At 51.9% G+C, this 25026-nt stretch overlaps 1 protein-coding gene across 5 annotated transcripts in view; it reads left to right on the top strand.

Moving 5' to 3' along the window:
- MROH1 (maestro heat like repeat family member 1) overlaps nt 1-24714 on the top strand; it is a 77231-nt gene extending 52517 nt beyond the window's left edge. For all 5 annotated transcript variants that reach the window (XM_085572749.1, XM_085572747.1, XM_085572746.1 and 2 more), the window contains 12 exons: nt 815-969; nt 3162-3276; nt 4533-4699; nt 8943-9080; nt 11009-11123; nt 12353-12499; nt 13366-13554; nt 15418-15570; nt 15652-15786; nt 16875-16977; nt 18165-18230; nt 23731-24714. In XM_085572749.1, coding sequence (XP_085428875.1) covers nt 815-969; nt 3162-3276; nt 4533-4699; nt 8943-9080; nt 11009-11123; nt 12353-12499; nt 13366-13554; nt 15418-15570; nt 15652-15786; nt 16875-16977; nt 18165-18230; nt 23731-23816 — 1569 coding nt within the window. In that variant the 3' untranslated portion in view covers nt 23817-24714. The remainder of the gene's footprint in view (nt 1-814; nt 970-3161; nt 3277-4532; nt 4700-8942; nt 9081-11008; nt 11124-12352; nt 12500-13365; nt 13555-15417; nt 15571-15651; nt 15787-16874; nt 16978-18164; nt 18231-23730) is intronic.
- Nucleotides 24715-25026: the final 312 nt, after the last annotated feature.

Raw genomic sequence — 25026 nt, 5'->3', positions numbered from 1 at the left:
TAAAAAAAATTCCCAAACATCTGCATGAAATCCCACTATTTTTTTTTAAATTCCAAAAATTCCCAAAAAATAAAAAAAAAATCCAAAAAATTCCCAAGAAATCCTCCAACGTTAGAAAACAATCCTCCAAAATCCCGCAAGTTCTTCCAGAAATTCCCAGAATTTAAAAAAAAAAAAAAAATTTAAAAAATCCTGAAAAATTTAAAAAAAAAAAAATCCCCTAAAATCCCCAAAAATTCCAGAAAATTAAAAAAAAAACAGAAGAAAATCCCCCCCTCCCCCCAAAAAAAATCCCTTTAATTAAAAACAGAATTCCCCAGAATGTCCGGAAAGGCTCCCAGGCGGTGCCCGCTCCTTTCCCACTTTTCCCGAATTCCCGGATTCCCGGATTCCCGGCATTATTCCCGAATTCCCGGCATTATTCCCGGCATTATTCCCGAATTCCCGAGTTCCCGGCATTATTCCCGAATTCCCGGCATTATTCCCGAATTCCCGGCATTATTCCCGGCATTATTCCCGAATTCCCGAATTCCCGGATTCCCGGCATGATTCCCGGCATGATTCCCGAGTTCCCGAATTCCCGGCATTATTCCCGGCATTATTCCCGAGTTCCCGGCATGATTCCCGAGTTCCCGAATTCCCGAATTCCCGGCATTATTCCCGGCATTATTCCCGAATTCCCGGCATTATTCCCGGCATGATTCCCGGCATTATTCCCGGCATTATTCCCGAATTCCCGGCATTATTCCCGAATTCCCGGCATGATTCCCGGCATGATTCCCGTCATGATTCCCGGGTTCCCGCTCCGCCGCAGGTGCCGGCGCTGCTGGCGGCGCTGCGGGCGCGGCTGGCGCCGCTGCCGGAGCCGCAGCTGCAGCGGGCGGCGCGGGCGGCGCTGCGGGCGCTGGCGCGGAGCCTCCCGGAGAGGGTGCTGGGCTGCCTGCTGGCATGGGGACCGCCCAGAGACAGGTGGGAATCATCCCGGAATTCCTGATCCCAAAATTCCCAAATCCTGCCCCAAATCCTGCCCCGATCCCAAATCCTGCCCCGATCCCAAATCCTGCCCGCCAGGGTGCTGGGCTGCCTGCTGGCACTGGGACCGCCCAGAGACAGGTGGGAATCATCCCGGAATTCCTGATCCCAAAATTCCTGATCCCAAAGAACCCAAATCCTGCCCCAAATCCTGCCCCCATCCCAAATCCTGCCCCGATCCCAAATCCTGCCCCGATCCCAAATCCTGCCCGCCAGGGTGCTGGGCTGCCTGCTGGCATGGGGACCGCCCAGAGACAGGTGGGAACCATCCCAAAATTCCTGATCCCAAAATTCCCGATCCCAAAGATCCCAAATCCTGCCCCAAATCCTGCCCCGATCCCAAATCCTGCCCCCATCCCAAATCCTGCCCGCCAGGGTGCTGGGCTGCCTGCTGGCACTGGGACCGCCTGCTGACAGGTGGGAATGATCCCAAAATTCCCCATCCCAAAATTCCCAAATCCTGCCCCAAATCCTGCCCCCATCCCAAATCCTGCCCCGATCCCAAATCCTGCCCCAAATCCTGCCCCGATCCCAAATCCTGCCCCAAATCCTGCCCCGATCCCAAATCCTGCCCCAAATCCTGCCCCGAATCCTGCCCCGATCCCAAATCCTGCCCGCCAGGGTGCTGGGCTGCCTGCTGGCACTGGGACCGCCCGCCGACAGGTGGGAATGATCCCGGAATTCCTGATCCCAAAATTCCTGATCCCAAAGAACCCAAATCCTGCCCCGAATCCTGCCCCGATCCCAAATCCTGCCCCAATCCCAAATCGTGCCCCGATCCCAAATCCTGCCCCAATCCCAAATCGTGCCCCGATCCCAAATCCTGCCCCAATCCCAAATCCTGCCCCGATCCCAGCCCTGATCCCAAGTCCTGCCCTAAATCCTGCCCCGATCCCAAATCCTGCCCCAAATCCTGCCCCGATCCCAAATCCTGCCCCGAATCCTGCCCCGATCCCAAATCCTGCCCTAAATCCTGCCCCGATCCCAAGTCCTGCCCCAAATCCTGCCCCGATCCCAAATCCTGCCCCGATCCCAGCCCTGATCCCAAATTCAGCCCCAAACCCCAAATCCCCAAATCCAAGCCCAATCCTGAATCCTTTTTTTATCCCAGAAATTCCCATTTTTACCCCATTTTGATCCCATTTTTCCCCCAGAAATCCCATTTTTGTCCCAGGATTTTCTCCCGTTTTTCCCCCAGAAATCCCATTTTTGTCCCAGGATTTTCTCCCATTTTTCCCCAGAAATCCCATTTTTGTCCCAGGATTTTCTCCTGTTTTCCCCCCAGAAATCCCATTTTTACCCCATTTCACCCCATTTTCACCCCATTTTCCCCCATTTTCCCCATTTTCACCCCATTTCACCCCATTTTTCCCCGTTTTCCCCCATTTTCACCCCATTTCCCCCATTTTCACCCCATTTGACCCCATTTTCCCCCATTTTCCCCATTTCCCCATTTCCCCATTTCCCCATTTCCCCATTTTTCCCATTTCCCCATTTCCCATTTCCCATTTCCCCATTTCCCATTTCCCCATTTCCCATTTCCCCCATTTTCCCCATTCCCAGCTCCATTCCCCATTCCCCATTCCCATTCCCATTCCCATTCCCATTCCCCATTCCCCATTCCCCATTCCCCATTCCCCATTCCCCATTCCCCATTTTTCCCCATTTTCCCCATTTTCCCCATTCCCCATTCCCCATTCCCCATTTCCCCATTTCCCATTCCCCATTTCCCCATTTCCCATTTCCCATTTTTCCCCATTTTCCCCATTCCCCATTCCCATTCCCCATTTCCCATTTCCCATTCCCCATTTCCCATTCCCCATTTTCCCCATTTTCCCCATTCCCCATTCCCCATTCCCCATTTTCCCCATTCCCCATTCCCATTCCCCATTTCTTATTTCCCCATTTCCCATTTCCCATTCCCCATTTTTCTCCATTTTCCCCATTTTCCCCATTCCCCATTCCCCATTCCCATTCCCCATTCCCATTTCCCCATTCCCCATTTCCCATTCCCCATTTCCCCCATTTTTCCCCCATTTTTCCCCATTTTCCCCATTTCCCATTCCCCATTTTCCATTTTTCCCCATTTTCCCCATTTCCCATTCCCCATTTCCCCGGCTGTGCTGCAGTGCGGGGCGCTGCCTGTGGGGGGCGCTGCTCTCGGAGCCGTCGCTGCCGCCGGCGCTGCTGGAGCCGCTGCTGGGGCGGCTGAGCCGGGACGCGCCGGGCGCGGAGAGCCGAGCTGTGAGTGCCGCCCCGGGACCCCAAAATCCCCCAAAAACCCCCACGGAGAATCCCCAAAATCCCCCCAAAAACCCCCACGGAGAATCCCCAAAATCCCCCCAAAAACCCCAAAATCCCCCAAAAACCCCCACGGAGAATCCCCAAAATCCCCCCAAAAACCTCCACCCAAAATCCCCCCAAAAACCCCAAAATCCCCCAAAAACCCCCACGGAATCCCCAAAAACCCCCCAAAAACCCCCATGGAATTCCCCAAAATCCCCCCAAAAACCCCCACGGAGAATCCCCAAAATCCCCCCAAAAACCCCAAAATCCCCCAAAAACCCCAAAATCCCCCAAAAACCCCCACGGAACTCCCGAAAATTCCCCCAAAAACCCCAAAATCCCCCAAAAACCCCCACGGAACTCCCGAAAAACCCCCCAAAAACCCCCACGGAACTCCCGAAAATCCCCCCAAAAACCCCCATGGAATTCCCGAAAATCCCCCCAAAAACCCCAAAATCCCCCCAAAAACCCCAAAATCCCCCAAAAACCCCCACGGAGAATCCCCAAAATCCCCCCAAAGACCCCCACCCAAAATCCCCCCCAAAACCCCAAAATCCCCCCAAAAACCCCCACGGAACTCCTGAAAATCCCTCCAAAAATTCCCAAAAATCCCTCAAAAAACTCCCATGGATTCCCCAAAAATTCCTCAAATAAGTCCCATGGAATTCCCAAATCCATGGGAATTCCAGCAGGAAAACCCCAAATCCCTGGGAATTCCATGGGAAAACCCCAAATCTATGGAATTCCATCAGGAAAACCCCCAAATCCCTGGGAATTCCATGGGAAAACCCCCAAATCCCTGGGAATTCCATCAGGAAAACCCCAAATCCCTGGGAATTCCAGCCGGGGATAAGCGGGGCTCTGGGAAGGCTCAGAAACCCCAAATCCCTGGGAATTCCATGGGAAAACCCCAAATCCCTGGGAGAAAAACCCCAAATCCATGGGAATTCCAGCAGGGGATAACCGGGGCTCCGGGAAGGCTCAGAAACCCCAAATCCATGGGAATTCCAGCAGGAAAACCCCAAATCCATGGAATTCCATCAGGAAAACCCCCAAATCCCTGGGAATTCCATGGGAAAACCCCCAAATCCCTGGGAATTGCAGCCGGGGCTCCGGGAAGGCCGGAATTCCCGTTTTCCCGTTGTTTTCCCGTTGTTTTCCCGTTGTTTTCCCGTTGTTTTCCCGTTGTTTTCCCGTTGTTTTCCCGTTGTCAGGCCGCGGGCGCCCTGGCGGAGCTGGCGGCGGCTCCGGAGGCGGCGGCGGCGCTCCGGGCGCGATTCCCGGAGCTTTTCCGGGCGCTGCTGCTGCTCCTGGGCGGCCCCGCGGGACCCCGGCCCCCCCGAGCCCCCCGGGACCCCCAACACCGAGACACGCCCGGCAGGTGCGGAAAAACGGGAATTCTGGGGGGAAACGGGGATTGAGGGGGGGAAACGGGAATTGAGGGGGGGAAACGGGAATTCTGGGGGGAAAATGGGATTTTGTGGGAATTCCATGAGGAAAGAATGGGAATTCTGGGGGGAAAAGGGGGAATTGCAGGGGGAAAATGGGAATTGTGGGGGGAAATGGGGATTGTGGGGGGGAAATGGGAATTCTGGGGGGAAAACGGGAATTGAGGGGGGAAAATGGGAATTGAGGGGGGAAAATGGGAATTGAGGGGGGAAATGGGAATTCTGGGGGGAAAACGGGAATTGAGGGGGGAAATGGGAATTGAGGGGGGAAATGGGAATTCTGGGGGGAAATGGGAATTCTGGGGGGAAAACGGGAATTGAGGGGGGAAAATGGGAATTGAGGGGGGGAAATGGGAATTGAGGGGGAAAACGGGAATTGAGGGGGGGAAATGGGAATTGAGGGGGGAAATGGGAATTGAGGGGGGAAATGGGAATTGAGGGGGGAAATGGGAATTGAGGGGGGAAATGGGAATTGTGGGGGGGGAAATGGGGAATTGAGGGGGGAAAACGGGAATTGTGGGGGGAAAATGGGAATTGTGGGGGGAAAATGGGAATTGTGGGGGGGGAAATGGGAATTCTGGGGGGAAAATGGGAATTGAGGGGGGAAACGGGAATTGTGGGGGGGGAAATGGGAATTGAGGGGGGAAATGGGAATTCTGGGGGGAAAACGGGAATTCTGGGGGGAAAACGGGAATTGAGGGGGGAAAATGGGAATTGTGGGGGGGAAATTGGGAATGGCGAGGCAAAAGCGGGAATTTTGGGGGGGAAAGGGGGAATTCTGTGGGGAAAAGTGGGAATTTTGTGGGGAAAGTATGAATTGCATGGGGAAAAGCGAGAAATTTGGGGGGAAAAGTGGAATTCTGGAGGGAAAGTGGGAATTGTGGGGGGAAAATGGGGAATTGTGGAGGGAAAAGCGGGAATTCTGGGGGGAAAGGGGGAATTCCAGGGGAAAAGTGGGAATTGCAGGGGAAAAGTGGGAATTCCGGGGGGAAATGGGAATTCTGGGGGGAAAACTGGGTATTATGGGGGGGAAATGGGATTTTGTGGGAATTCTATGAGGAAAGAAGAGGAATTCTGCGGGGAAAAGGGGGAATTCTTGGTGGAAAAGTGGGAATTCCAGGGGGGAAATGGGAATTCTGGGGGTAAAGTGGGAATTCCATGAGGAAAAGGGGGAATTCTGTGGGAATTCTATGGGGAAAGAGTGAGAATTCTATGGGGAAAAGTCGGAATGTTGTGGAGAAAAGGTGGGAATTCCCTGGGGAAAAGTGGGAATTCTGTGGGAGAAAAGGGGAGTTTCATGGAGAAAAATGGGAATTCCATGTAAAAGGTGGGAATTCTGTGGGGGGGAAAGTGGGAATTCTGTGGGGAAATGATGGGAAAAGGGGAAATAGGAAAAGGGGAGTTCTATGGGGAAAGGCGGGAATTCCATGGGAAATTCCATGGGAAATTCCATGGGAATTCCATGGGAAATTCCATGGGAAAAGGGGGTTTGGGGTGGAAACGGGACGGGGTGATGGGATCAATGGGATGGGATTTATGGAATGGGAAGGGAATGGGATTGATGGGATTTGTGGGATGGGATAATGGGAATGGGAATGGGAATGGGAATGGGAATGATGGGATGGAAAATGGGAGTTATGGGCTTGATGGGATTTTAGGATGGGATTTATGGGATTTATGGGATAATGGGATAATGAGGGGGTGGGATGGGATCATGGGATCCCTGGGATAGGGTGGGAACCAGGGATTGGGATCCCTGGCTGGGATTGGGAATTTGGGAAGCGGGAGCGGGATGGAGTATCCGGAGCAGGGTCGGGAAGCAGATTCCCAAAAAAAGGAGGAGTGGGAGAGTGAATTCCGGGGAAACCGAGGCTGCTCCGTCCCTGGAATTGTCCCATCCTGGGATAGCGGGAAGCACCCTATGGAAAAATTGGGAATGGGCTGATCCCAAAATTCCCTCCATCCCAAACCAGGCGGGAATTCCATGGACATGCCTGGAATTGTCCCGTGGGAATGGGATCATCCTTAAATCCCCTCCATTCCCACCCCATTCCCGCGTTCCGGGATTTCCTTAATTAATCTTTAATTAATCCCGGAGCCTCCGAGGCCTCTCTGTCACTCCAGGTTTTTTTTCCTGGAATTTTGTCGTTCCCATTCCTTGTCCCGCTTTTCCCTGGCGCATCCAAAACAGGGAATGCTCCACCGGGATCAATTCCAGCCCCTCTGGGGGAATTTTTTTTGGGAAAACTCATGGATTTTCCATCGGGAATCCGCCTCTTCCTTGGGTTTTCCCCGTGGGATCCTGGATCCTTTGGAATCGTGGAATGGCCGAGGTTGGAAAACCTCTGGGATGGTCCCATCCCGTCCAACCGGGAATCCAAGGCTGCTCCAGATTCCAGGGAACGTTTTCCAGAGCAGCTCCCGTGTTTGGGATCCGTTCTCCGTCGTTATTCCCAAATTTCCAGCATTCCAGAGGCTGTCCCGGAATCCTTGGGGTTCTCCCAGCCCACAAATTCCGGGGGAACGGGACAAATCCCGACGGGGGGATGTGGGGCAGCAGCTCCAGTCCCGAATCCCGGATTTCCGTCGTGTGTGGGATCCCCGTTCCGAGAGCCGGGATTTAGCCCTGGCTCCCCTTCCCGGTGTTTTGACGGGATAACGGATCTTTTCCAGATGTTGCTCCGTGGCAAAACAATCCCAACCCTATAAATCGTTCATTCCGTGAAAAAAAAACTCCTCCAAGTAGCTCCGGAGCTTTTTCCCTTCCCGTTTTTTTTTTTTTTTTTGTCTTGGATGCCGTTCCCGGCTCCAATTCCGGCATTCCCGACGAGCCCGGGCTCAGAATTCCCTCGGGATATCCTGGATGGAGCCAGAGCCAAACCAAATCCAATTCGAAACCCAGGCCCAGATCCAGTCCGGAATCCAATCCCAAATCCAATCCTGAAACCAATCCCAAACCCAATTCCAAATCCAAACCCAAATCCAATCCGGAAACCAATCCCAAACCCAATTCCAAATCCAAACCCAAATCCAACCCAAATCCAATCCTGAATCCAATCCCAAATCCAACCCAAATCCAATCCGGAAACCATTCCCAAACCCAATTCCAAATCCAACCCAAATCCAATCCTGAAGCCAATCCCAAATCCAACCCAAATCCAATCCGGAAACCATTCCCAAACCCAATTCCAAATCCAAACCCAAATCCAACCCAAATCCAATCCTGAAGCCAATCCCAAATCCAATCCCAGATCCAATCCTGAATCCAGTTCCAAACCCAATCCCAATCCCAAATCCAATCCCGAACCCAATCCCAAACCCAGTCCCAGATCCAATCCTAAACTCATTCAGAATCCAATTCCAAATCCACCCCAGATCCAATCCCAAATCCAATCCCAAATCCAGAATCCAGTCCCCAATCCAATCCCAGATCCAATCCCAAATCCAGTCCCAAATCCAATCCTGGATCCAACCCAAATCCAATCCCAATCTCAAATCTAATCCCAAATCCAATCCTGAAACCAATCCCAAATCCAAACCCAAACCCAAATCCAACCCAAATCCAATCCTGAAGCCAATCCCAAACCCAGTCCCAGATCCTAAACTCATTCAGAATCCAATTCCAGATCCAATCCCAAATCCAGTCCAAAACCCAATCCCAGATCCAACCCCAGATCCAATCCCAAATCCAATAGCAAACCCAATTCCAATCCCAAATCCAACCCCAGATCCAATCCCAAATCCAATAGCAAACCCAATTCCAATCCCAAATCCAACCCCAGATCCAATCCCAAATCCAATAGCAAACCCAATCCCAGATCCAATTCCAATCCCAAATCCAACCCCAGATCCAATCCCAAATCCAATAGCAAACCCAATCCCAGATCCAATTCCAATCCCAAATCCAACCCCAGATCCAATCCCAAATCCAATAGCAAACCCAATCCCAGATCCAATTCCAATCCCAATTCCAACCCCAGATCCAATCCCAAATCCAATAGCAAACCCAATTCCAATCCCAAATCCAACCCCAGATCCAATTCTAATCCCAGATCCAATCCCGAATCCACACACCCAATCCCAAACTGAATCTGAATCCAATCCCGGATCCAATCCCAGGCCCAATCTTGAGCCCAATCCCCATCCCGATCCCAATCCCGATCCCGAATTTTCCAGCTGTGCCGTGCAGACGCTGAAGGCGATTCTGGCTCGGACCGGGAACGACGACGTCGTCCGGGATGTGGGAAACGCCGGGGGCTGGGAGCTGATGGAAATTCCCGAGCGGCACCACGACGGAATCGCCCTCCTGGCCGGGTAGGGAATTCCGGGGGCGCCTCCCGGGGAATTCCGGGCTTTTGGGGTGGGGTGGGATCAATTTGTTCCCGGGAATGTGGAGGGGGGGATGCAGCCGGAGCTGGAAGTTGGTACCGCTGTGGAATTCCTGTGTTCCGGATCCCAGTATAGAATTCCCGGTGTCATCCATCCCAAAATGGAATTCCCGGTGTCATCCATCCCAAAATGGGATTCCCGGTGTGTCTGATCCCAAAATGGGATTCCCGGTGTCTCCAATCCCAGTGTGGAATTCCCAATGTCTCCAATCCCACTGTGGAATTCCCGATGTTTCCAATCCCAGTGTGGAATTCCTGATGTTTCCAATCCCAGTGTGGAATTCCCGGTGTCTCCGATCCTAGTATGGAATTCCTGATGTTTCCAATCCCAGTGTGGAATTCCCGATGTCTCCAATCCCAGTGTGGAATTCCCGATGTCTCCAATCCCAGTGTGGAATTCCCGATGTCTCCAATCCCATTGTGGAATTCCCGATGTTTCCAATCCCACTGTGGAATTCCAGTGTCTCCGATCCCACTGTGGAATTCCAGTGTCTCCAATCCCATTGTGGAATTCCCGATGTTTCCAATCCCAGTGTGGAATTCCCAGTGATGCTAGTCCCAGTGTGGAATTCCTGATGTCTCCAATCCCAGTGTGGAATTCCAGTGTTGCCAATCCCAGTGTGGAATTCCCGATGTCTCCAGTCCCAGTGTGGAATTCCCAATGTCTCCAATCCCAGTATGGAATTCCCAGTGTTGCCAATCCCAGTGTGGAATTCCCGATGTCTCCAGTCCCAGTGTGGAATTCCCGATGTTTCCAATCCCACTGCGGAATTCCCAATGTCTCCAGTCCCAGTGTGGAATTCCCAATGTCTCCAATCCCAGTATGGAATTCCCAGTGTTGCCAATCCCACTGTGGAATTCCCGATGTCTCCAATCCCATTGTGGAATTCCCGATGTCTCCAATCCCAGTGTGGAATTCCCGATGTTTCCAATCCCAGTGTGGAATTCCCAGTGATGCTAGTCCCAGTGTGGAATTCCCAATGTCTCCAGTCCCAGTGTGGAATTCCCGATGTTTCCAATCCCAGTGTGGAATTCCCAGTGTTGCCAGTCCCAGTGTGGAATTCCCGATGTTTCCAATCCCACTGCGGAATTCCCGATGTTTCCAATCCCACTGTGGAATTCCCGATGTTTCCAATCCCATTGTGGAATTCCTGATGTCTCCAGTCCCAGTGTAGAATTCCCAGTGTTGCCAGTCCCACTGCGGAATTCCCGATGTCTCCAATCCCACTGCAGAATTCCCAATGTTTCCAATCCCACTGCGGAATTCCCAATGTCTCCAGTCCCAGTGTGGAATTCCCGATGTCTCCAGTCCCAGTGTGGAATTCCTGATGTCTCCAATCCCAGTGTGGAATTCCCGATGTTTCCAATCCCACTGTGGAATTCCAGTGTCTCCGATCCCATTGTGGAATTCCCGGTGTCTCCGATCCCACAATTCCCCACCCATCCCACGTTTCCCATCGTTCCCGTGGCCGGGCTCATTCCCTCCCCATTCCTGCCCCACTTCCATGGGATCCCATGGAAAAGGTCCCCTCCCAGATATCCCCATGGAAAACTCCCTTTTCCTGCTGCATCCCTGGAATTCCCGGAGTATCCTGCTGCATCCCATCCCGTCATTCCTGGGAAATCGCCACGACCCCATCCCAAAACATCCGGGAATGACGGCCGGGTTGGGATTGGGATTATCCAACTTTTGGGCAGCTCATCCCAAAGAAAAGCGGGATGGGGCGTCCGGGGTGCCCCAGATCCTTCCCTGGGGGTCCGTCCCGGTTTTCCGTGCTGGGTGTTGTCCCGCCCGGGGACAGGGATTCCGGGATTCCCGGGATTCCCGGGATTCCGAGCGCTGTTCCCACGCAGGGCCATGGCTCGGCTCTGCGGGCCCCGGCTGCCGCCGATCGTCCGGAGCCTCATCCCGGTGCTGGGAAGCGCCTTGGAATGCCAGAGGGTGACCAGCAGCGCCTTCCTGGCCGAGGTGAGCGGGAAATGCGGGAACGTCCGGCTGCTCGGCCCTCCGTCCATCCATCCGTCCACCATGGATCCATCCATGGATCCATCCATTAATCCATCCATCCATCCATGGATCCATCCATCTATCCATCCATCTATCCATCCATTAATCCATCCATCCATCCATGGATCCATCCATGAATCCATCCGTCCATCCATGGATCCATCCATCCATGGATCCATCCATGAATCCATCCATGGATCCATCCATTAATCCATCCATCCATCCATGGATCCATCCATGAATCCATCCGTCCATCCATGAATCCATCCGTCCATCCATGAATCCATCCGTCCATCCATGGATCCATCCGTCCATCCATGGATCCATCCATCCATCATCCATCCATGGATCCATCCGTCCATCCATGGATCCATCCATCCATCCGTCCATCCATGGATCCATCTGTCCATCCATGGATCCATCCGTCCATCCATCCATCCATTATCCATCCATCCATCATCCATCCATCCATCCATCCATCCATGAATCCATCCATGGATCCATCCATCCATGGATCCATCCATCCATCCATGAATCCATCCATGGATCCATCCATCCATCATCCATCATCCATCCATCCATCATCCATCCATCCATCCATCCATCCATCCATCATCCATCCATCCATCCATCCATGGATCTATCTATGGATCCATCCATCCATGAATCCACCCACCCATCCACCCATCATCCATCAATGGATCCATCCATCCATTCATCCATCCATCATCCATCCATCCATCCATCATCCATCCATCCATCCATCCATGGATCCATCCATCCATGGATCTCTCCATGGATCCATCCATCCATCCTCCACCCAAGCCCCATCCCAAATTCCTGCTGCTCCTAGAGCCCATCCCAGAATCCGGAGCGTGTTTGAATCTTGGAACGTTTCAAATTCCAGCCGGAGCTGAGGGGCAGAAGAGAATTCCGGCAGATCCGCAGGATGAGGGAAAATTCCAGACCCAGAGTGTCTCTCTGGAGCCCAAATCTTCCCAAAAATTCCCAACTTTTCCCAATCCTGCCTCCAAACCATTCCAAGACCCCGAAATCCTGCCCTGGGCTGGGTTTTCCTGGGGATTATCCCAGAGTTTTGGAACCGCGGCTCTTCCCGGGAATTCCAGCCCCCCGCTCATCGATCCGGGGGGTTTTTCCCGGCGTATCCCGGATTTTTTTCCCTTCTCCAGCTGCTCAGCCACAAGGTGGTGACGGACCTGGTCCTGCTGGAGCCGATCCTGGACGCGCTGACGGCTCTGGAGAAGGATTCCTGCCTCCTGGTCCGGGTCCTGGCGCTCCGGGGGCTCGGGAACGTGGCCTCGGGATCCCCGGAAAAGGTGGGAGCAGCTCCGGGGATTATTTGGGATTTGGGATTCCGAGGGAGCCCGGAAGGGCGGGACACGGGGAATGGATTCACACTTCCACAGGGGAGGGTTGGAATTGCCTCCAGAACATCGGGATGAGGTTTTTTGGGATGGGGAGGGAGCTCCGGGGATTGGGATGCACCGGGAGGTTCTGAATCCTAAAAAATCCTGATTTTCCGGAGCCATTCCCGGGAATCCTGGGAGGTGCCGGAGCCTTTCCCAGCAGGGGTGTCCTCCCCAGCCCCGTTTTCCAGGAAATCCCGGGAACATTTCCCGGAGTCGCAGGAATTCCAGCTGGGATCAGCTTCTCCCGGGAATCCTCAGCCTCAGCCCCTGCCCTGCTTCCCGAGGCCCCAGATCCTGGAATTCCAGCCCTTTCCAGAGGAATATTCCCAAAAATCCCAACCCGAGGCCATTCCCCGGGTCCTGTCCCTGTTCCCATGGAGCAGATCCCGCCCTGGATCCCCCCGGATCCCCTCAATCCCGCTTTTCTCCGGGATGAGCCCCCACAGATCCCTCAGCTGCTCCCGGGAATTCCCCCATTCCCATTCCCAATCCCATCCCAATCCCATTCCCATCCCAACCACGGACCCACCAAATCCCTGTTTGCCCTCAATTCCAGGGGAATATTCCCAAAAATCCCAACCTGGGGCCATTCCCTCTTTCCCCATCCCTTTTTCCCTGGGAGCAGATCCCAAACTCCCCCCGGATCCCCTCGATCCCGCTTTTCTCTGGGATGAGCCCTCCTGGGCTCCGTATCCCGCTTTTCCCGGCCGCGATCCCGCTTTTCCCGGCCGCGATCCCGCTTTTCCCGGCCGTGATCCCGCTTTTCCCGGCAGACCCGGCGGCACGGCGCGCAGCTGCTGGCCTCCATGCTCCACGGCATGGACGACAAGGACGATCCCAAGGATCTGCTGGCGCTGGAGGCCATGTCCGGCCTCTCCAAAATCCTGGATCACCTGGAGGAGCGGGACGTGCGATCCATGCTGCTCCACATCGCCATCCGCATCCGGCCCTTCTTCGACAGCGTGAGGAGCCGGCCCGGAATGCCCGGAGCCGGGAGTGGGCTTGGGCCGTGCTTTGGGCCCGGCTCCGGGGGTTTCCCATCCCACATTTCTCCCCCGGGCTGGGATTTCTCCTGGATCCTCATCCGCGCTCCTGGGCTGGGCTGAGCCTCCCACTGGGATTGGTCGATTGGGCTTTTCCCATTGGGATTGTCCCACTGGGATTGGCCCATTGGGATTGGTCCACTGGGATTGGTCCATTGGGATTGGCTCATTGGGATTTCCCCACCGGGATTGGCCCATTGGGAATTTCCCACTGGGATTGGCCCATTGGGATTGGTCCATTGGGATTGGCCCATTGGGATTGGTTCATTTGGATTGGTTCATTGGGATTTTCCCACTGGAGTTGTCCCACTGGAATTGTCCCATTGGGATTGGCCCATTGGGATTGGCCCATTGGGATTGTCCCACTAGGATTTTCCCACTGGGATTGGCCCATTGGGATTTTTCCATTGGGATTGTCCCACTGGGATTGGCCCATTGGGATTGGTCCATTTGGATTGGTTCATTGGGATTGTCCCACTGGGATTGGCCCATTGGGATTGGTCCATTGGGATTGGTCCATTGCGATTGGTTCATTGGGATTGGCCCATTGGGATTGTCCCACTGGGATTTTCCCACTGGGATTGGCCCATTTGGATTGGTCCATTGGGATTGGTTCATTTGGATTGGTTCATTGGGATTGTCGCATTGGGATTTTTTCATTTGGATTGTCCCACTGAGATTTTTCCATTGGGATTGGCCCATTGGGATCGGCCCATTGGGATTTTTCCCATTGGAATTGTCTCGTTGGGATCGGCCCATTGGGATTTTCCCATTGGAATTGTCCCACTAAAATTGTCCCATTGGGATTGGTCCATTGGGTTTTTCCCATTGGGATTGGCCCCAGGCTTGGAGGACAACAAGGTTGTGATGGGTGGTGGGAAAAACAGGATGGAGATGTTGGAAAAAATGGGATGAGCGTGGGAAAAGTAGGATAGGAATGGTGGGAAAAATGGGATAGGAACAGTAGGATCACAGGATGGGGATTCTGGGATCCGGGATGGGAATTTTGGGATCAGAGGACGGGATCTCAATCACAGGATGGGGATTTTGGGATCACAGGATGGGGAGCACAGGATGGGGATTTTGGGATCCCAGGATGGGAATTTTGGTATCAGAGGATGGGATCTCATTCACTGGACAAGACTTTTGGGATCACAGGATGGGAATTTTGGGATCCCAGGGTGGGAATTTTGGGATCAGGGGACAGGATTTCGATCATGGGATGAGGATTTTGGGATGACAGGATGGGAATTTTGGGAATCAGAGGACGGGATCTCAATCACGAGATGGGAATTTTGGGATCCCAGGGTGGGAATTTTGGGATCAGAGGATGGGATCTCAATCATGGGATGGGAATTTTGGGATCCAGGATGGGAATTTTGGGATCAGGGGACGGGATCTCGATCACGGGACGGGAATTTTGGGATCTCAGGGCGGGAATTTTGGGATCAGAGGACGGGAATCTCGATCACAGGATGGGAATTTTGGGATCCAGGATGGGAATTTTGGGATCAGGGGACGGGAATCTCGATCACGGGATGGGAATTTTGGGATCCCAGGATGGGAATTTTGGGATCAGGGGACGGGAATCTCCATCACGGGATGGGAATTTTGGGATCCAGGATGGGAATTTTGGGATCAGGGAACAGGATCTCATCACGAGATGGGAACGGTGGGATCAGAGGACGGAGATTTTGGGATGACAGGACGGGGATTTTGGGATCCCGGAGTGGGATCCGTGGGATTTCCCTGCCGTGATTCCCGTTTTCCCGGTTTTCCCAGGAACACGCGGAGCTCCGGCGCTCGTCCATCATCCTCTTCGGGAACCTGTCCCGCTCCGGCCGCGCCGATTCCGAAGTTTTCTCGGAGCAGATCCTCAACGGGCTGGCGCCGCTGCTGCTGCACCTGCAGGACCCGCAGCCCGGCGTGGTCAAGGTGGGATTCCCGGGAATTCCCGGCGTTCCCGGCGTTTCGGGGGATCCCCGTCCCGGATCGCCGGCGTTCCCGCTTTTCCAGGCGTGCAAGTTCGCGCTGCGGATGTGCGGGCCCGGCCTGGGCTGCGAGCAGCTCCGGGAAATGTTCGGGAATCACCTGCGGGAAGAGCGGGTGCTGCACTACGGGGAGTTCACCAACGACGTCTGCAAGTTCCTGGTGGGACATCGCCGGGATTTTGGGATGTTGGGAATTTGGGAATTTGGGATGTTGGGGTGTTGGGATGTTGGGATTTTGGGATATTGGGAATTTGGGATATTGGGATGTTGGGAATTTGGGATGTTGGGAATGTGGGATGTTGGGATGTTGGGATTTTGGGATGTTGGGAATTTGGGATGTTGGGATGTTGGGATGTTGGGATATTGGGATATTGGGGATGTGCGGGCACTGCACTACGGGGAGTTCACCAACGACGTCTGCAAGTTCCTGGTGGAACGTCGCCGGGATTTTGGGATGTTGGGAATTTGGGATGTTGGGAATTTGGGATGTTGGGATGTTGGGACATTGGGAATTTGGGATGTTGGGGTGTTGGGATGTTGGGAATTTGGGATGTTGGGAATTTGGGATGTGCGGGCGCTGCACTACGGGGAGTTCACCAACGACGTCTGCAAGTTCCTGGTGGGACGTCACCAGGATGTCGTCGGGATTTTGGGATGTTGGGATTTTGGGATTTGGGGATATCGGGATTTTGGGATGTTGGGATATCAGGATATTGGGACATCGTTGGGACATTGGGACATTGGGATATTGGGACATTGGGACACCATGGGGATTCTGGGTTCTCCTATTTCCTTGCATGTCCAGAGTGTCCCAGTGTCCCATATCCCAATGTCCCCCCAATGTCCCCAATGTCCCCAATGTCCCCCAATGTCCCCCCAATGTCCCCCAATGTCCCCCCAATGTCCCCAATGTCCCCAATGTCCCCCCAATGTCCCCCCAATGTCCCCCCAATGTCCCCCCAATGTCCCCAATGTCCCCCCAATGTCCCCAATGTCCCCAATGTCCCCCCAATGTCCCCCCAATGTCCCCCCAATGTCCCCCAATGTCCCCAATGTCCCCCCAATGTCCCCATTGATGTCCCCAATGTCCCCAATGTCCCCAATGTCCCCCCAATGTCCCCAATGTCCCCAATGTCCCCAATCCCCCCAATCCCCCCAGTGTCCCCAATGTCCCCAATGTCCCCCCAATGTCCCCCCAGTGTCCCCAGTGTCCCCATGTCCCCAAGAACGTCCCCGCTGTCCCCGCAGATGCGCAGCCGCCCGGAGCTGCTGGGCCGCCTCATCTCCACCAACCTCTTCTACTTCCGGAGCCCCTGGCAGGAGCTGCGGGCGGCGGCGGCCATGTCGCTCGGTGAGGGACGGGGACCCCGCGGTGGCCTTTGTCACCGGGGCCACCAGCCACCGCGGGGTCCCCGAGGCCTTTGGGGCTGCTCCTGGCTGGTTCTGGGGGTCACTCAGAAGGTTCTGGGGTCCCTGGTGACCCCAGTCTTGTCCCCAGGTCCTGTCACCTCTTGAGGTCACCACAGTGGTGGCTTTTGTCAGCGGGAGGTGACATCGGCCCTGGAGGCCCCCAAGGGTTTTTGGGTGGTTTTGGGTGGTTTTGGGTGGTTTTGGGTGGTTTTGGGGGTCATTCAGAAGGTTTCGGGGTCCCTGGTGACCCCAAAGTTGTCCCCAGGTGGACTCAGGTTCTGTCCCTGCTTGGTGTCCCAGTGGTGGCTTTTGTCACCGGGAGGTGACATCGGCCCTGGAGGTCCCAAAGGGTTTTTGGGTGGTTTTGGGTGGTTTTAGGGCATTTTGGGGGGATTCTGGGGTCCCTGGTGACCTCCTGTCACCTCTGGAGGTCACCACAGTGGTGGCTTTTGTCACCGGGCGATGACATCGGCCCTGGAGGTCCCCAAGGGATTTTGGGTGATTTTGGGTGATTTTGGGTGGTTTTAGGGCATTTTGGGGGGATTTTGGGGTCCCTGGTGACCCCAAAGTTGTTCCCAGGTGGACTCAGGTCTTGGCCCCCCTTGTGGTCCCAGTGGTGGCTTTTGTCACCAGGAGGTGACATCAGCCCTGGAGGTCCCCAAGGGTTTTTGGGTGATTTTGGGTGATTTTGGGTGGTTTTAGGGCGTTTTGGGGGGATTTTGGGGTCCCTGGTGACCTCCTGTCACCTCTGGAGGTCACCACAGTGGTGGCTTTTGTCACTGGGAGGTGACATCGGCCCTGGAGGTCCCCAAGGGATTTTTGGTGGGGTTTTGTTGTTTCGGGTGATTTTTGAGGGAATTTTGAAGGTTTTGGGGTGATTTTTGATGATTTTTGGGGTAATTTTGAAGGTTTTGGGGTCCCTGGTGACCCCAAAGTTGTCCCCAGGTGGCCTCAGCTCCTGTCACCTTGTCCCAGTGGTGGCTTTTGTCACCAGGAGGTGACATCGGCCCTGGGGGGTTTTGAGGGTTTTTTGTTGGGTTTTGGGCTGTTTTGATGGGGATTTTTTTGGGGAGAATTTTGGGGATTTTGGGGAACATTCCCCATCCCTGATCCCGAAATTCCCTCCAGGGTTCCTGGTGCTCCACGTGGACGAGGAGCAAGGCCAGCAGCTGGACCTGGACCAGCTCATCTCCGGTGAGTGAGAATTCCCCAAAATCGTTGCTTTTTTGGGAATTCCCAATTTTTAAGAAAAAAAAAAAAAAATTACAGTTTGTAGGATCTGAACTTCAATTCTGGGGAAAATCCTGCATTTTTAGGGCCAAATTCCTCATTTTTAGGGAAGAAAATCCCATTTTTAGGCAAAACCCCCCTGCATTTTGTAGGGTCAAAACTTCAATTTTTTGGGGGGAAAATCTCATCTTTTTGGGGCAAATTTCCCATTTTTAGGATCTAAACTTCAATTTTTAGGGCAAAATTTCATTTTTTTAGATTCTAAACTTTCATTTTTAGGAAAATCACGTATTTTTAGGGCCAAATTCATAATTTTAAGGGGAAAAAAAATCCCATTTTTCGAATCGTAACTTCAATTTGGAGGAACATCGCGCATTTTTAGGGCAAATTCTTCATTTTTCGGGAAAAAAATTTGCATTTTTAGGGAAATCTACATTTTACAGGATCTGCACTGCCTTCACTAAACTTCCCAAAATTCAGGTGGAATTCTCACATTTTTAGAATTAATTCCCCATTTTTTAGGGAAAAGAATCCCATTTTATAGGGCCAAATTCATCATTTTTTGGGGCAAAATTCCATTTTTTAGGTCTAGACTTTTCTCTTTTGGGAGAATCCCACATTTTTTAGGGCCGAATGCCTCATTTTTAAGGGGAATAATCCCATTGTTAGATCGAAACTTTTTCATTTTTTTGGAAAATCCCCCATTTTTAGGGGGGAAAAAAAAATCTACTTTTTGTAAGGCCTAAACTTCAATTTTTGGGCAAACCCCTCATTCCTCATTTTTAGGGGAAAAAATCCCATTTTTAGGGTAAAAAAATATCCCATTTTTAGGGAAAAAATCCCATTTTTCAGGCCAGAATTCCTCATTTTTTAGGAAAAAAAATCCCATTTTTTAGGGGAAAAAATCCCATTTTTCATGCCAAAACTCATCATTTTTAGGGAAAAAAAAATTCCCATTTTTAGGGGAAACAATCCCATTTTTAAGGGAAAAAAAATCCTGGCTTTCAGGCCAAAAATCCTAATTTTTAGGGTAAGAAAATCCCATTTTTGGGGGGAAAAAATCCCATTTTTAGGGAAAAAGTCTCATTTTTAGGGAAAACAATACAATTTTTAAGGAAAAAAAATTCCCATTTTCAGGAAAAAATACCCCATTTTTCAAGCCATAATTCTTCTCTTTAGGCTAAAAAAATCCCATTTTTTGGGAAAAAAATCCCATTTCTTAGGGGAAAAAATCCCATTTTTCAAGCCATAATTCCTCATTTTTAGAGGAAAAAAATACCATTTTTAGGGAAAAAGAATATCCCATTTTTCTAGCCAAAATACCTCTTTTTTAGGGTGAAAAAAATCCCATTTTTAAGGAAAAAAGATCCAATTTTTCATGCCAAAATGCAAGATTTTTAGGGAAAAAAATCCCATTTTTAGGGAAAAAATCCCATTTTTAGGGAAAAAAAATCTCATTTTTCAAGACATAATTCCTCATTCTTAGAGGAAAAAAAATTCTCATTTTTCAAGCAATAATTCCTCATTTTTTGGGTAAAAAAAAAATCCCATTTTTAGGGAAAAAAACCCCATTTTTTAGAGTAAAAAATCCCATTTTTCAGGCCAAAATTCCTCATTTTTAGGGTAAAAAGAATCCCATTTTTAGGGAGAAAAAAATCCCATTTTTAGGGAGAAAAAAAATCCCATTTTTAGGGAGAAAAAAGCCCCCATTTTTAGGGAAAAAATATCCCATTTTTAGGGGAAAAAAACCCCATTTTTTAGAGTAAAAAATCCCATTTTTCAGGCCAAAATTCCTCATTTTTAGGGTAAAAAAAATCCCATTTTTAGGGAGAAAAAAATCCCATTTTTAGGGAGAAAAAAAATCCCATTTTTAGGGAGAAAAAAGCCCCCATTTTTAGGGAAAAAATATCCCATTTTTAGGGGAAAAAAAACCCATTTTTTAGAGTAAAAAATCCCATTTTTCAGGCCAAAATTCCTCATTTTTAGGGTAAAAAAAATCCCATTTTTAGGGAGAAAAAAATCCCATTTTAAGGGAGAAAAAAAATCCATTTTTAGGGAAAAAAACCCCATTTTTAGGGTAAAAATTTCCCATTTTTAGGGAAAAACCACTCATTTTTAGAGTAAAAAATCCCATTTTTAGGGAAAAAAATCCCATTTTTAGGGAAAAAAACCCCATTTTTAGGGTAAAAATTTCCCATTTTTAGGGAAAAACCACCCATTTTTAGGGAAAAACACCCCATTTTTAGGGTAAAAATTTCCCATTTTTAGGGAAAAACCACCCATTTTTAGGGAAAAAAACCCATTTTTAGGGTAAAAATTTCCCATTTTTAGGGAAAAAACACCCATTTTTAGGGAAAAAAATCCCATTTTTAGGGAAAAACCACCCATTTTTAGAGTAAAAAATCCCATTTTTAGAGTAAAAAAACCCCTATTTTTAGAGTTAAAAATCCCATTTTTGGAGTAAAAAAATCCCATTTTTGGAGTAAAAAATCCCATTTTTGGATTTAAAATCCCCTTTTCAGGGCGGAATGGCTCCTTTGGGATTTTGGGAATTGCGGCTCCCGGGCGCGGCCGCGGGCTGAGGTCACCTCTTGGATTTCAGGGAATTTTTCCTCTCGGCTGAGCTCATCCCTGGAGCCGGGCCCGGAAAATTCCCGACCTTTCCAAGGCAGCCGCAGCGGCTCCGAAAAAGGGAAAAGCGCTTTTCCCTCCGCTCCAGGGCCCGGGACAAAGGGGCAGCCGCAATTCCCACCCGGAATTCCCGCCCGGAATTCCCGCCCGGAATTCGGGGCATTTCTGGGCTCCGATCCCCACGGGAGTGAGGGAGAATCCCCAGGAACGGGGGATAAAAAAAGGGAAAAAACGGGAAAAAATTCCCTGGATGCGATCCCGGCTCCCGGGAGCCGCTCCAGGGTTTGGGAACGGGGGCTGGGAGCGGTTTGGCCGGGAAAATCCCGGGGGATTCCTTCCCAATCCAGCCCCGAATTCCCAAATTGTCATTTCTTGGGATCATCCCAAGCTTTTACTTTTCAGTTTTTTGGGATCATCCTGAACCTTTCCTTTTAATTTTAGGCTTTTTGGGATCATCCCAAACTTCTTTCAATTTTTCTGGGATCATCCCAAACTTCTCCTTTCAATTTTTCTGGGATCATCCCAAACTTCTTTCAATTTTTCTGGGATCATCCCAAACTTCTCCTTTCAATTTTTCTGGGATCATCCCCAGCCTTTTCTTTTCTTTTTAGGGTTTTTTGGGATCATCACAAACATTTAATTTTAATTTTTTGGGATCATCCCGCACCTGTAATTTTAGGGTTTTTAGGATCGTCCCGAGCCTTCACTTTTGATTTATTTGGGATCATCGTGAATATTCCGTAATTTTAGATTTTTTTGGGATGAGTCTGTGTCTTTTATTTGAATATTTTGGGATCATCCCAAGCCTTTATTTTTGGTTTTTTTGGCTCATCCCGAGCTTTTCATTTAAATTTCATTCCATTCAAAATTTTCCTCTTCCCACTGGAAAAAAAAAAAAAAAAAAAATCCTGGGACAAACAGGGAGAAAGAAGGAGCCGAGCTGGGAAAATCCCGAATTTTCCTCCCTTTTTATCCCACTTTTCTCCCACCGGAATCTTTCCCTGTCAGTCCTGAAATCCTGGATAATGATAGGAATGAAATCCTCATTTTTTTGGGAAAACAATCCATAAAAATTGCCCCGGATCCGGCAAATCTGTCAGGACTGGGAATTTCCTGGGAATCCGGGCTGGGACTGGGAATGGATCCCACGGGATTTTCCCGTTCCCAAATCCTGGAGCGGCTCCTGGAGCTGGGAATTGATCCAGCGGGATGCAGCGGAATTCCAGTGGGAAAAAAGTGGGAATGCGATGGGAATAAAGCAGGAATCCGCTGGGAACGCCATGGGAATATTGGGAATGCCACGGGAAAATGGTGGGAATCCCTGGGAATTCCCGGAATTTCCAGTGCCGTGTCCTGGGCCAGGGGATCCTGATCCCGATCCTGATCCCGATCCCGATCCTGATCCTGATCCTGATCCCGATCCCAATCCTGATCCTGATCCTGATCCTGATCCTGATCCTGATCCTGATCCCAATCCCAATCCTGACCCTGATCCTGATCCTGATCCCGATCCCGATCCTGATCCCGATCCTGATCCTGATCCTGATCCTGATCCTGATCCTGACCCTGATCCCGATCCTGATCCCGATCCTGATCCCGATCCTGATCCTGATCCCGATCCCGATCCTGATCCTGATCCCGATCCCGATCCTGATCCCGATCCTGACCCCACACCAATCCTGATCCCGATCCTGATCCCGATCCCGATCCCGATCCCGATCCTGATCCTGACCCTGATCCCGATCCTGATCCTGACCCCGATCCTGATCCCGATCCTGATCCTGATCCTGATCCTGATCCTGATCCTGATCCTGATCCTGATCCCGATCCCGATCCTGATCCTGACCCTGATCCCGATCCTGATCCTGATCCCGATCCTGATCCCGATCCTGATCCTGATCCCGATCCTGATCCCGATCCTGATCCCGATCCTGATCCTGATCCCGATCCCGATCCTGATCCTGATCCTGACCCTGATCCCGATCCTGATCCCGATCCCGATCCTGATCCTGACCCTGATCCTGATCCCGATCCTGATCCCGATCCTGATCCCGATCCTGATCCCGATCCTGATCCTGATCCCGATCCCGATCCCGATCCCGATCCTGATCCCGATCCCGATCCTGATCCTGACCCCACTCCAATCCTGACCCTGATCCCGATCCCGATCCTGATCCCGATCCCGATCCTGATCCTGATCCTGATCCTGATCCTGATCCTGACCCTGATCCCGATCCTGATCCTGATCCCGATCCTGATCCCGATCCTGACCCTGATCCTGATCCTGATCCCGATCCCGATCCTGATCCCGATCCTGATCCCGATCCTGATCCTGATCCCGATCCCGATCCTGATCCTGATCCCGATCCCGATCCTGATCCCGATCCTGACCCCACACCAATCCTGATCCCGATCCTGATCCCGATCCCAATCCCGATCCTGATCCTGACCCTGATCCCGATCCTGATCCTGACCCCGATCCTGATCCCGATCCTGATCCCGATCCCGATCCTGATCCTGATCCCGATCCTGATCCTGATCCCGATCCCGATCCTGATCCGGATCCCGATCCCGATCCCGATCCTGATCCGGATCCCGATCCTGATCCCGATCCTGATCCTGATCCGGATCCCGATCCTGATCCTGATCCTGATCCCGATCCTGATCCCGATCCTGATCCTGATCCCCATCCCCATCCTGATCCCGATCCCAATCCTGATCCCGACCCCACTCCAATCCTGATCCCGATCCTGATCCTGATCCTGATCCCAATCCCGATCCCAATCCCGATCCCGATCCCGATCCCGATGCCGACCCGGCTGTGCCGTTCCAGCCCTGCAGCTGCTGCTGAAGGATCCGGCTCCGACCGTGCGGATCAAGGCGGCCGAGACCATGGGACGCCTCGTCCGCATCCTCTGAATCCCGGAATTCCCGAAATTCCTGGAATTCCCAGCTCCAAGACCATGGGACGCCTCGTCCGCATCCTCTGAATCCCGGAATTCCCGAAATTCCTGGAATTCCCAGCTCCAAGACCATGGGACGCCTCGTCCGCATCCTCTGAATCCCGGAATTCCCGAAATTCCTGGAATTCCCAGCTCCAAGACCATGGGACGCCTCGTCCGCATCCTCTGAATCCCGGAATTCCCGAAATTCCCGAAATTCCTGGAATTCCCAGCTCCAAGACCATGGGACGCCTCGTCCGCATCCTCTGAATCCCGGAATTCCCGAAATTCCTGGAATTCCCAGCTCCAAGACCCTGGGCCACCTCAATCACCTCCTCTGAATCCCGGAATTCCCGGAATTCCCGGGAATTCCCAGCTCTGGGACCCTGGGCCACCTCAATCACCTCCTCTGAATCCCGGAATTCCCGGAATTCCCGGGAATTCCCAGCTCTGGGACCCTGGGCCACCTCAATCACCTCCTCTGAATCCCGGAATTCCCGGAATTCCCGGGAATTCCCAGCTCTGGGACCCTGGGCCACCTCAATCACCTCCTCTGAATCCCGGAATTCCCGGAATTCCCGGCTCCGCTCAGCAATACCCCGAGGGATCCCAATCCATGGGAAAAGTCTTCCTGCACCTTCACCCTCGGGAACGCCGGCGCCTTCCCAGACACGGGGACAAAAAAATCGGGAAAACGGCCGGAATTTGGGCTGGGATCCGACGGAGCCGCTTCCCGAGATCCGGGATCCATTCCCACCCCTCCACCCCCCATCCCCTCCGCTGCTTCCTGGTGGGAAACGGGATCCGTTCCCGAAATTCCCACCCGGAGCCCCCTGTACAGAGAGCTATTTTTAAATAAAGCTTTTGGCTCCTGATCCCGCTCCGGAATTCTGGGATTCCTCGGGATTTGGGATTTGGGAGGGGGGATCCCACCGGTGTCTCCGTGGGGAGGATCCAGCGTTCTTCCCGGCCTCTCATCCGGGGGGAAAAACTTTGGAATTTCCTGGCTGCTCCTGCCCCGTTTCTGTCCCACCTTCGGGTTTTCCTTTGGGATCCCGGTCCAGACCCGGTTCCAGATCTGGTTCCAGATCCGATCCCAAATCTCATCCCAGACCCAATTCCAGATCCGGTTCCAGATCCGGTTCCAGATCCGATCCCAAATCTCATCCCAGATCCTTTTCCAGGTC

The sequence above is a fragment of the Lonchura striata genome, chromosome 2 (genome assembly GCF_050655825.1).
Source record: "Lonchura striata isolate lonStrDom1 chromosome 2, ASM5065582v1, whole genome shotgun sequence".
Taxonomy (NCBI): Eukaryota; Metazoa; Chordata; class Aves; order Passeriformes; family Estrildidae; genus Lonchura; species Lonchura striata.
Note: the sequence above shows the minus strand (reverse complement) of the source record. Positions and strands in the feature narration are given on the sequence as shown.